At 34.2% G+C, this 13,136-nt stretch overlaps 1 protein-coding gene across 1 annotated transcript in view; it reads right to left on the bottom strand.

The window, feature by feature from the left end:
• Positions 1-12,294: 12,294 nt before the first annotated feature.
• The window catches only part of pou1f1 (POU class 1 homeobox 1), a 63,952-nt gene continuing 63,110 nt past the window's right edge, over positions 12,295-13,136 (bottom strand). The window contains exon 8 of the mRNA XM_059343208.1: positions 12,295-12,535. Within this exon, the coding sequence (XP_059199191.1) occupies positions 12,295-12,535 (241 nt within the window). The remainder of the gene's footprint in view (positions 12,536-13,136) is intronic.

Raw genomic sequence — 13,136 nt, 5'->3', positions numbered from 1 at the left:
AGTCATACGTTTTAGATAAAAAAAATTGAAATAATGAGATAAAAAAAGTCATTGTGAGATAAAAGTCGAAATTATGACATTAAAGTTGAAATGAGATTTTAAAAAAAAAGTCAATTTTGAGATAAAACAATTGAAACAATGAGATAAAAAAAGTCATAGTTATGAGATAAATAGTTGAAGTCAGATCATTTATCTTGTTTTAAGAGTTAATTTCTTATTCTAAGTGTTCAACATGCTTATTTCTAGATTTAATAATCTTAATTTAATAAATCTTGTCAAGGTAAATTATCTGTCCATGCAGCAAGATCATTTCCCTCAGATTTACTGTTTTTATCTTAGTTTTGTTGCAGTGTATTCATTAATTTACATGATAATAATATTGATTCTGACCATGTTTGACCTGAAGAGTTGTGCTTTAATCCTCCATCTTTCTCTCTTTATAAGGGCTACAGTTTATTGTGAGACCATGAAACTGGCTGCTGTTTGCTTCTAACTGCTCATAATATCATTTATCATCTTTTTGTGCGTGTGAAGACGGATGGTTTCTCTCCAGCAGGTTTTAATGAGTAAAACATGGTAATTAAAAAGAGCTTAGGGTGAGAGGAGGCAGATGGAAGTTGTGTTTTTCCTTTTTCTCTTCCTCTGAGGGAAACTCTGCTCTCTTTCTGCAGGTTTTACCTGGTTATATTATGGCTCAAACCTCCTGCAGAGATCTACACGGCTACTTTAACATGCAGTTGAAAAAATAAATAAAAAAGGAGAAGCATCAACGGTCGTCTCCAACCAAATGAAGCAACTCGCTAATTAATTATCATGTTTTTAAAATCCTTAACCCTCTGAAATCTTCCATTATTATGCCCGTTAAAAAAATCTGTTAAAAATCTTCACCATGTCATGTTGGTATCAGTTTTTTCAGCGTTACCTCACCTTTATGTCCTGATATTTAATTTTTAACTTTGACTTACTTGATAAAAATCAAAATTATGAGATAAAAGTCGAAATTATGAGATTAAAAATTCATAATTATGAGAAAATCAAAATTATGAGATTAAAAAGTCATAGTTTTGAGATAAAAGTCACATTTATGAGATTAAAAATTGAAATTATGAGATAAAAGTCGAAATTGTGAGATAAAAGTCGAAATTATGAGATTAAAAAGTCATAGTTTTGAGATAAAAAAAAGTCACATTTATGAGATAAAAAATTGAAATTATGAGATAAAAATTACTTTATTATTATTAGATTTAAAAAATTCATAATTTTGTGATAAAACAATTGAAATAATCTGTTAAAAAATGTTCACCGTGTCATGTTGGTATCAGTTTTTTCAGCGTTACCTCACCTATATGTCTTGATTATTAATTTTTAACTTTGACTTACTTGATCAAAAGTCATAATTTTGAGATAAAAAAATGGAAATTATGAGAATAAAGTCGAAATTATGAGATAAAAATTGAAATTATGTGATAAAAGTTGAAATGAGATGAAAAAAAGTCATAATTTTGTGATAAAACAATTGAAATAATCTGTTAAAAAATCTTTACCATGCCATGTTGGTATCAGTTTTTTGAACCCAAAAGAAAACATTAAAAATCATAAAATCTGATCTTGAAAATGATGTTCCAAAACACAGAATTTTAAATATTGCAAATATGAACACAGGTTGCATATATAACATATAACAGGTAAAATGAGGACAATATCTAGTTCAATATTTTATACTAAATATATTTGACATTATCTCTAGCATGGAGTTTCAAGCCAGAACTTTATTTGGAAGCTTTTATTTTGGAAGCTTTATGTCTTCATGTCATGAAGAAGTTAATGTGTAGTTGGTTTCATGGACTCTAGAGGGTTAAAAAAAAAAAGTATGCTTCCTTCGTTACTAGTAGTGTTGGGACAACGAAGCTTCCTGAAGCATTTCCTTTATTTATTGACCCCACTAGATGGCACTCTTGGTTTTTAAAGGAACACTCCACCGTTTTTTCATATTAAAACATGTTATTGGGTCAAGTAAGACGAGTTGATACAGACCTCTTGCGTCTCAATGCGTGCACTCAATCGCCCTGGCGCGCGGCGCCACTTGGCTAGCACTTAGCTTAGCCCAGTTCATTCATTAGGATCCAAACAGATGGACAGTTAGAAGCGACCAAACTCCTCCACGTTTTCCCTATTTAAATACAGCTACACGAGTAGTTAAACGACCAAGTATGGCCACACAAAATAAAACGTGGCGCTTTTCATCACTCCTGAGGGGAGAAGATTTTTCAGGAGTGATGATATTACTGCGCCGAGTCGAAGTGCTCCCAAGTGCTATTCCGCCATACATTATAGTTCTCCTTTTTATCCGCCTAGAAAAGCGCCACGTTTTATTTTGTGTGGCCATACTTGGTCGTTTAACTACTCGTGTAGCTGTATTTAAATAGGGAAAACGTGGAGGAGTTTGGTGGCTTCTAACTGTCCATCTGTTTGGATCCTAATGAATGAACTGGGCTAAGCTAAGTGCTAGCCAAGTGGCGCCGCGCGCCAGGGCGATTGAGTGCACGCATTGAGACGCAAGAGGTCTGTATCAACTCGTCTTACTTGACCCAATAACATGTTTTAATATGAAAAAACGGTGGAGTGTTCCTTTAAAAGAAAGTTTTGGCAACAGTAATAGTGTTTTCAGCCCTTCAGCTCCGTAAGTAAAGAAAAGGCTTCATGAAGCTTCGTTGTCCCATCACTAGTTACTGGAGGTGATGTAGCTCAGACAAACATATGCATGTAAACTTCTAACTGACAGGTTGAAGCCTTCAAAATAAAGCATGAGAGGATCATTTAATCTGTTAATATTAACGAGACTCTACAGACTGTGTGAGGAATCTAATCAGGACTCTGTTAGACTTTAATATCAGAGAGTTCTGATCGATTGTTTGATGCTACTGAATAATCAAATGTTTCTGTTTCTTCTTGGTTGATCTGATTGTGTTTCTGGGGTTTCCTCAGTGATTGTTGGACGTTTCTGCTCCTTCAGTCTCTCTCCTCCTTCAGCTGCTGTGCAGTTACTGTCTTACCTTATTTTAAGCTGCCTCGCTCACACACACACACACACACACACACACACACACACACACACACACACACACAAACACTACAGCAACAACAACAGCATGATGGAAGTGTTTGCTATAATTCCACTGTGATCCAGGAGCCGTTTCCTCTAAATGGACGTGTCAGCGTCCTCAGAGTGACAGGGATTTATTAACTCTTTCTATCTGAACGCTCCCGTTGCCAAAACACTTTTAAAATATTGTTTTTTTTCCATTGCTGCATGCGTCTGACATGTCCAGTAAGCAGCCCATTTAATGTTCCATTCTCTCCTCTATATATATTTTATGTGATTGTGAGCAGAAACGATGTTCTAACGTTGTTTGAGAGCAGCTCCATGTAGGAAACTTCCTCTTTTTAACAGGTGTGTGTATGTAAACTCCTCCTCATTGGTTCACTCATTGTTAAGTGACTCTGTAAAGGGTTTAAGGCTTTTATAATGAATAAAGTTTCTTCAGGTACAGCTTGGTGTGTGTTCTTCTGCTTTTACCTTTAAACCAGGGCTCTCAAACTCTAATTACCTGCAGGGGGCCGCTGGAGGCAGTGTCACAATGACAGAAAAAAGACTAAATTACTTAAAAAAGACACAAAATGACAGAAAAAACACAAAATTACTTAAAAGATACACAAAATGACAGAAAAAAGACACTAAATTACTTTAAAAAGACACAAAATGACAGAAAAAAGACACTAAACTTTAGAAAAGACACAAAATGACAGAAAAAACGAAATTACAAAAAAAAGACACAATTAAAAAAAGAAAAAAAAAAATGACCAAAAAAGACAAAATTACTAAAAAAAGACACAAAATTACTAAAAAAAGACACAAAATTACTAAAAAAGACACAAAATGATCAAAATGTTCTGCATGTTCTGCTTTTACCTATAAATCAGGGGTCTCAACCTTGCGGCCCTCGTGACGATATTTTGTGGTCCTCACCTTGATATGAATTAACAAAAAAGGCTGCTACCGGACCGTTTATTATCTGCCGTGTTGTTGTTACCGGAAGGAGTGGAAATGTCATGGAATGTAATTTTGTGTCTTTTTTTAAATGTGTCTTTTTTTGGGTAATTTTGTGTCCTTATTTTGTGATTTTGTGTCTTTTTTTTTTTTGTAATTTTGTGTATTTTTTGGGTCATTTTGTGTTTTTTTTAGGTAATTTAGTGTTTTATTCAGTTATTTTGTGTTTTTTTAGGTAATTTAGTCTTTTTTTCAGTCATTTTGTGTCTTTTTTTTACTAATGTGTCTTTGTGATTTTGTCTTTTTTTGTAATTTTGTGTATTTTTTGGTCATTTTCTGTCTTTTTTTAAGGAATTTTTATTTCTGTAATTTTGCGTCTTTTTTTAGTTATTTTGTGTCTTTTTTTGTCATTTTGTGTCATTTTTTTAGTAATTTTGTGTATTTTTTGGGTCATTTTGTGGTTTTTTTAGGTAATTTTGTGTTTTTTTTTCAGTCATTTTGTGTGTTTTTTTTAGGTAATTTTGTGTTTTTTTCAGTAATTTTGTGTCTTTTTTAACTAATGTGTCTTTGTGATTTTGTCTTTTTTTGTCATTTTGTGTATTTTTTGGTCATTTTATGTCTTTTTTTAAGTAATGTAGTTTATTTCTGTAATTTTGCGTCTTTTTTAGTAATTTTGTGTCTTTTTTTTTTGTAATTCTGATACTACCTCCAGCGGCCCCCAGGTAATTTGAGCTTTAAAGGATCATTCCAGAGTTTTTCCAGCTGGCTGTGTCGCCCCCCTCTGGCAGGGAGAGGAACCACACCAACAGGTCAGCTCACTGCAGATGTTTACACTCTAATTAGACTTGTTTATTTGGAGACTCCACTCCAAAGACTTCATGCATCACATCCATTACAATATCATAACAACAATAGACCTAATTAACACTGTCAGCTCATTTGTTAAAGGCTTGAATGGAACTGATATGAATTGTAAAAGTCCCACCTATAAATCATTTTACATTTATTCAGACCACTTTCCATTTCACGCTAAACATTTTGAGATATTTGGATGGAAGTCATAGCAAGTCATATCATACAGAAAAACATGCAAGTTAATAGATCAAAATATATAAGAAACAGCAGCAGGAACGCTGCAAAAACCATCAGCTGTCATCTAAAATGTGACTTCTAGTCAATAAAACGTTTAAATCACCAGTATGATCCTTTAACCACAAGATAATGAAATACAATCATCCTGCATTTACACTGACTGTTTAACTCATATTGTATCAGGTAAGTGAATTCATTCATTCATTCATTCATTCTTCATAACTTCTTATTCAAACTGGGTCACAGGGGGCAAGATAATTATATTTTATATTTAAACTTTTCTGAAATGTTCAGTTTAAATGTGCAAAATGAAGCATTTTCTCATGCTGACTTTGGCAATTTAGGAAAAGTCTACATTCACAAATAGACGTGTTGTAAATAAACGCCTAAAGACAGACAGACAGACAGACAGACAGACAGACAGACAGACAGACAGACAGACAGACAGACAGACAGACAGATTATGGTGGCCCTGAAGTGCAAATCACAACTACAAATCAAAAAACACAACAAGAAATGAAAAAAACACAACAACAAATCAAAAAACACAACAAATAAAAAAAAACACAACAAATCAAAAAACACAACAAATCAAAAAACACAATATCAAAACAGAAAACACCAACAACAAATCAAAAAAAACAAACCAACAAATCAAAAAACACAACAAATCAAAAAAACACAACAACAAATCAAAAAACACAACAAATCCAAAAAACACAACAACAAATCAAAAAAACACAACAACAAATCAGAAAACACAACTGTTGTGGCCGTGATTACGGTAGATGGATGGATGGATGGATAGATAGATAGATAGAGAGATAGAGAGATGGATGGATGGATGGATGGATAGATAGATAGATAGAGAGATAGAGAGATGGATGGATGGATGGATGGATGGATGGATGGATGGATGGATGGATAGATAGATAGATAGATAGATAGAGAGATAGAGAGATGGATGGATGGATGGATGGATGGATGGATGGATGGATAGATAGATAGATAGATAGATAGATAGATAGATAGAATAAATATAAATGTGTATTGTGCATTAAATAAAGCAGATGTTCCCGTTAGTGTCTCCTAGTTTGGCCTCAGTCAGTTTTCTCTAAATACATATAAAAAGTGAATAAAAGCACCCAGAGACTGATGTTGTTTGATATTATTCTGATGTTATTTGAGGTTCTGCAGCGTTTCATCAGCTCTCAGAATCTCCTCACTAACTTCTTCCTCTTCATCATATCGTGTCAGTAACTTTTCTTCCTGCAGCTCCAGTAACGTGTGATGACCTGGCTGGTTATTTCCCCTGGCGGCGGCTCGGAGCAGACAGCTGATCATGAATCTCTCCCTGCTGAGATTAACACGTCTTCACCTTTATTTATGAGTCCTCAGAGACACTCAGCCCTGAACCACAGTCTCTCTAATGCATGTATCCATGTATTATAGGGTCATATCATAACTTCAGTAAAGATGAGAGACGGAGGATGGAGCTCAGAATAAAACACAACTCTCTTTTATTGTCAGAAATGAATTAAAGTGATTTATTTCTCAGCCTGTTGGACTGAAAGACAATAATATCTCAGAACAAGTTTTCACTCACCAGCTGTGAGTTTTGGCAGATTTACTGGATGTTTTTAATCAAGTTGAATTAAAGACATTTCATATCAATCTGTTTATACAAATCATGCTTCCATTTCTGCAAGGCACCAATTAATGTAAAGGCAAAAAAGGTGTTTAGTCTAAAAACCAGATCAAACAGTAAATCTGAGGGAAATGATCTCGCTTATCTAGAAATAAGCATGTTGGACACTTAAAATAATACATTTTGTGTCTTTTTTGGTCATTTTGTGTCTTTTATGGTCATTTTGTGGTCAATTTGTTTCTTTTTTGGCCATTTTGTGTGTTTTTGTGGTCAATTTGTGTTTTTTTTGTCATTTTGTCTCTTTTTTTGGTGATTTTACGTCTTTTGTGTCTTTTTTTTGGTGATTTTACGTCTTTTGTGTCTTTTTTGGGGGGTAATTATTTGTCTTTTTATGTCTTTTTGTGTTTTTACATCTTTTGTGTCTTTTTTTGGTCATTTTGTATCTTTCACATCTTCTTTTGGTCACAAAATTACCAAAAAAGACACAAAAATACCCCAAAATATGCAAAAATGACCACTATAAAAAAACACAAATTGACCAAAAAAGACATATAACGACCATTACAAAGACACAAAATAACCAAAAATAGATGTAACAATGACCACTAAAAAGACACAATAATAAATGAACCCTTAAAACCAGATAAAGTAAAGCTGCCAGCAGTGATGAACTGGCCCGAGCAGAGTGACCTGATGATTATTTGGTTCTTACCAAGATAAAAAAAAACCTTAAGATTTAGAAGTGTTAGATCATTTATCTTGTTTTAATAGTTAATTTCTTATTTTAAGTGTTCAACATGCTTATTTCTAGATTTAATAATCTTAATTTAATAAATCTTGTCAAGGTAAATTATCTGTCCATGCAGCAAGATCATTTCCCTCAGATTTACTGTTTGATCTGGTTTTATTAGTGTGTATTTTGTGAAGTGGTGTGTGTTTTCCTCTTTAAGAAGACGCTTCCCATCCGTCATCCCAACCAGGTCACAGTCTGACTGGCTGATGTTTTCTTTATGTGACACTTTGTCGCGGCAGCAACAATAAATGCATAACATCAACAAATATGAAAAATTAAATCTATCGTACAACAGGGACACAGGAAAAAAAACAACAGATCCATTTGTTTGTTGACAAAAATGTCAAAAAGTTTCACATAAGCCTGACAAAGAAACCATAAATCAAAGACTCAGAAAAGTAGATCAACATAATATATTAGATATCAAATAAATAGGTTGTTGTGAAACTTCAAATATATTACTTTTTGTGACTCTGACTATATTCGTTTAAATAATTTTCATAATACAGATAATTAATGAGAGAGAAACACAAATACACAAACAAAAAATAAAGATTCCTGCAGATGTATTGACGACCCAGACGGCAACCTCCGGGTCTCAGCAAGGCATTTTGGTCCATTCATTTCAATACAAAATGAGAAAACTTCTCACTTGATTTATTCCCTCAGAAATGTTTTTCAGGACAACACTTTGGTCTCAATCACTAGTAAAAATAATCTTCTTCAAGACAATCTGATGTTAATAGTTCTAATAATGGCCCCATTTAGAAGAAAATAGAAGATAAAGAATCGTATGATTTGGGGCGGGGCTACCTTTGATTGACAGGTCACTAACAAGGCCAGCCGTCACCAGGAGAGAAGCAGAACAATGCGTATCCACGGCAACGTGTCAATAAAGTTATATATAACGTTATATAGATATAAATCGGTTTGGTCTCATAACTTTGAGCCTTTCACTGTATTTTCACTAGCAGTACAGTGTGTATGTGCTAACAGGCTAACAGTTAGCTCTGTAGCAGTACAGTGTGTATGTGCTAACAGGCTAACAGTTAGCTCTGTAGCAGTACAGTGTGTATGTGCTAACAGGCTAACAGTTAGCTCTGTAGCAGTACAGTGTGTATGTGCTAACAGGCTAACAGCTAGCTCTGTAGCAGTACAGTGTGTATGTGCTAACAAGCTAACAGTTAGCTCTGTAGCAGTACAGTGTGTATGTGCTAACAGCTAACAGTTAGCTCTGTAGCAGTACAGTGTGTATGTGCTAACAGGCTAACAGTTAGCTCTGTAGCAGTACAGTGTGTATGTGCTAACAGGCTAACAGTTAGCTCTGTAGCAGTACAGTGTGTATGTGCTGCAGCTGTTTGTGTTCACTACTGTTGGGACAATGAAGCCTCATGAAGCATTTGCTTTATTTTTGACCCCACTAGGTGGCGGTCTTGGCTTTAACTCTATAGAGTCTGGGGCTATTTTGTACATTTTTGAATCCTTTTCATCCTGCCTGTCATTTGGTGTATGTTTTAGTCATTTTGTGTCTTTTTGGTCATTTTGTGTCTTTTGTTGTGTCATTTTTAGTTATTTTGTGTCTTTTTTGTGTCTTTTTTTAGTCATTTTGTGGTGTCTTTTTTAGTTATTTTGTGTCTTTTTTTAGTCATTTTGTGTCTTTTTTGTCACTTTGTGACTTTTTTAGTAATTTTTCTGTCTTTTCTGGTAATTTTGTGTCTTTTTTTAGTCATTTTATGTCTTTTTTGGTCATTTTGTGTCTTTTTTTTGTCATTTTGTGACTTTTTTAGTCATTTTTGTCTTTTTTGGTCATTTTGTGTCTTTTTTGGTCATTTTGTGTCTTCTTTAGGTAATTTGTGTCTTTTTTTGGCTTCACGAGGCTTCATTGTCCCATCACTAGTGTTCACTAAGGAACCTCCGTTTGTTTGCAACAAGCACCGGACACTCTGTGCATAGTTAGCATGCTGGTTTGTTTACAATAACAGTTCTAAAGATTCCTTTCACTCTAATAAAAAAGGCACAGGTGTGATCTATCTGCTCTCTGATGCTGATAGATTTCATAATATTTGGTCTTTGTGTTTCATATACTTTCAGTTCACGTAGAACAAACAAGGCACGGCCATGATTCAGAACGTTTAAATGTTTAAATATCAGGTCATGGATGCTGCAGGAAGCAGCAGCAGATCATTCTGTGTTAATGAAAACCTTTTATCACAGTCACAGTTTTAACCTCCAGAGAAACAAACAGCCTGCTCTTTTGACATTTGTATATTTTTCTTCTCTTTTTTTCTGGGATATCGGCAAACTGTTAGAAACATTTCTCCTGAAGTAAATCACTTCGTCAATTTTCTGCTTTTTGAGTCAAGTTACAACGTGACACTGACTCATTTTCTTTCATCTGTTTGTCTGTTTTGACCTTCACAGGAAATAAATCATGATCTTATTGTTCCAAGTGCATCTGAAGCTGCTTCATGCAGAATAAAGGCAGCTTTTATTATTTCCTGTTGAGTGGAAATCTCCCGCTTCATGGTGGAGTCATTTCTGTCAGACGTTTAGTTTAAATCTCTGAAATATTCGGCTGTCATGTCCTTTAAAAAATCTGTTAAAAAATCTGTTAAAAATCTTCACCATGTCATGTTGGTATCATTTTTTTCAGCTTCACCTCACATATGTCATGATAATACATTTTTTAATTCATTTTTTTCCCGTAATTATGAGATAAAAAATTTAAATTATGAGATAAAAGTCGAAATTATGAGATAAAAGTTGAAATGAGATTTAAAAAAGTCATAATTTTGAGATAAAACAATTTAAAAAATCTGTTAAAAAATCTGTTAAATCAGTTTTTTCAGCGTTACCTCACCTTTATGTCCTGATAATTAATGTTTAACTTTGACTTACTTGATCAAAAGTCATAATTATGAGATAAAAAATGTAAATTCTGAGATAAAAAATTTAAATTATGAGATAAATATTGAAATTATGAGATAAAAGTTGAAATGAGATTTAAAAAAGTCATAATTTTGAGATAAAACAATTGAAATAATCGGTTAAAAATCTTCACCATGCCATGTTGGTCTCAGTTTTTGAACCCAAAAGAAACAAAAGAAAACCTAAAATCTGATCTTGAAAATTAAGTTTCAAAACACAGAATTTTAAATATTGCAAACATGAACACAGGTTGCAAATGTAACATAAAACAGGTAGAATGAGGATAATATCTAGTTTGATATTTTATACTAAATATATTTGACATTATCTCTGGTTTTACTTGGCTGAATATCATCAAATAAATATGTTCTGGAGTTTCAAGGCAGAACTTTAGAGGGAAACTGAAGGCACAACATCATTTTTATGTCTTCAGGTCATGAAGAAGTTAATGTTCAGGTGTTTTCATGGCCTCTAGACCAGGGGTCTCAAACTCAAATTACCTGGGGGCCGCTGGAGGCAGTATCAAAATGACCAAAAACAGACACAAAATTACAAAAAAAGACAAAATGACTGAAAAAACACTACATTACGTTAAAAAATTACGTTAAAAAGACACAAAATGACCCAAAAAAATACACAAAGTGACCAAAAAGACACAAAATGACAGAAAAAAAAATAAATTACTAAAAAAAGTCACAAAATTATTTTAAAAAGACAGACAATTACCAAAAAAGAAACAAAATTATTAAAAAAGACAAAATTACCCAAAAAAAGTAATTAAAGGGACCTTCCACACACAACACAGTAAAGTGCCATTCGAATAAAACTCACATTAAACTTTCATATCAAGGTGGGGGCCACAAAATATCATCATGAGGACCACAATTGGCCCGCGGGCCGCGAGTTTGAGACCCATGCTCTAGAGCAGTAGTTCTCAACCTTTTTGAGTCGCGACCCCCAATTTAACATGCATGTTGTCCGCGACCCCCGCTCACTGAACACAATCTCACACGCACAGTTCAGATCACCCAAAAAAGCCACAAAATGACCAAAAAAAGACACAAATTGACCACAAAATGATCAAAAAAGACACAAATTGACCACAAAATGATCAAAAAAGACACAAATTGACCACAAAATGATCAAAAAAGCCACAAAATGACCAAAAGAGACACAAATTGACCACAAAATGATCAAAAAAGACACAAATTGACCACAAAATGATCAAAAAAGACACAAATTGACCACAAAATGATCAAAAAAGCCACAAAATGACCAAAAGAGACACAAAATGACCAGAAAAGACACAAAATGACCAAGAAAGACACAAAATGACTAAAAAAAGACACAAAATTACCAAAAAACTGAAACAACATGACCAGAAAAGACACAAATTGACTACAAAATAATCAAAGAAGACACAAAATGACCAAAAAAGACACAAAATGACAAAAAAAAAGACATTAAGTGACCAAAAAAGACACAAAATGAAAAAAAAAAAGACATTAAGTGACCAAAAAAGACACAAAATGACAAAAAAAAAGACATTAAGTGACCAAAAAGACTAAAACACATGAACACTTTAACACAGTGGACACAGAGCTGACTTCCAAAATGATTTGGCGACCCCCAGAAATCATCTCGTGACCCCAATTGGGGTCCCGACCCCAGGTTGAGAATAGCCGCTCTAGAGGGTTAAATATTCAGTATCTGTGTGGTCCTGAGGAGCCTCCACCAGACTAGAGGTGAACAGGTAGGTGAACAGGTAATAGATAGATAGTTAATCTAGGCCATGGGTCTCTGTGGTTTACTCATCTGGCTGATACAGTGAGGAGAGAGCTTGGTGAGGCAGGAGCTGAGGTTCAGGCTGGTTTTCACCCGTTTCTCTCTCTGCCGCCTGTTGCAGAACCAGACCCGGACCACCTCCTTCTCCAGGTGGAGGCCTTTAGCGATCCGGGCGATCTCCTGAGACGACGGCTTACTTTTCTCCACAAAGCTTCTCTCCAGAGCCTCTTTAGCTCCCAGACTGCAGGGGACAAGAGAAGAGAGGATGAAGTCAACATCAGGGTTATTATAGTGAACGGATAACTAAGAAAATAATGAAAACTAGCCCATTTAAGGCAGGAAAGCATCACGCATTTCTACCATTAGAACCTGTTGGAGGCGCTGTTGTGTTATTCTACCATTAAAGAGGAAAGCGGATACGTCGTTTTGTAGTATATGTAGTTTTTTTCCACCTATTTTCGGTCTCTTGGCCAATGAAATGCATCAGAATACATGTGGGAGTGTTGCAATGCATCATGGGACTTTTCCAGAACTTTGAAATCATCACCAAAAAAATATACAAAATGACCAAAAAAAGACACAAAATGACCAAAAAAAGACACAAAATGACTAAAAAGACACAAAATGACCAAAGAAAGACACAAAAAGACACAAAATGACTAAAAAAAGACACAAAAAGACACAAAATGACTAAAAAAAGACACAAAAAACAAATACCCCATTACAAAACAACTACAACTAATAAAAACTAAAACTAAGCATTTTCCAAAAATTTTAAACTAATTAAAACTAGCAAACTCACTCTAAAAACTCATTAAAACTAACTGAATTTGAAATCAAAA

Source organism: Centropristis striata, chromosome 10 (genome assembly GCF_030273125.1).
Source record: "Centropristis striata isolate RG_2023a ecotype Rhode Island chromosome 10, C.striata_1.0, whole genome shotgun sequence".
NCBI lineage: Eukaryota > Metazoa > Chordata > Actinopteri > Perciformes > Serranidae > Centropristis > Centropristis striata.
Note: the sequence above shows the minus strand (reverse complement) of the source record. Positions and strands in the feature narration are given on the sequence as shown.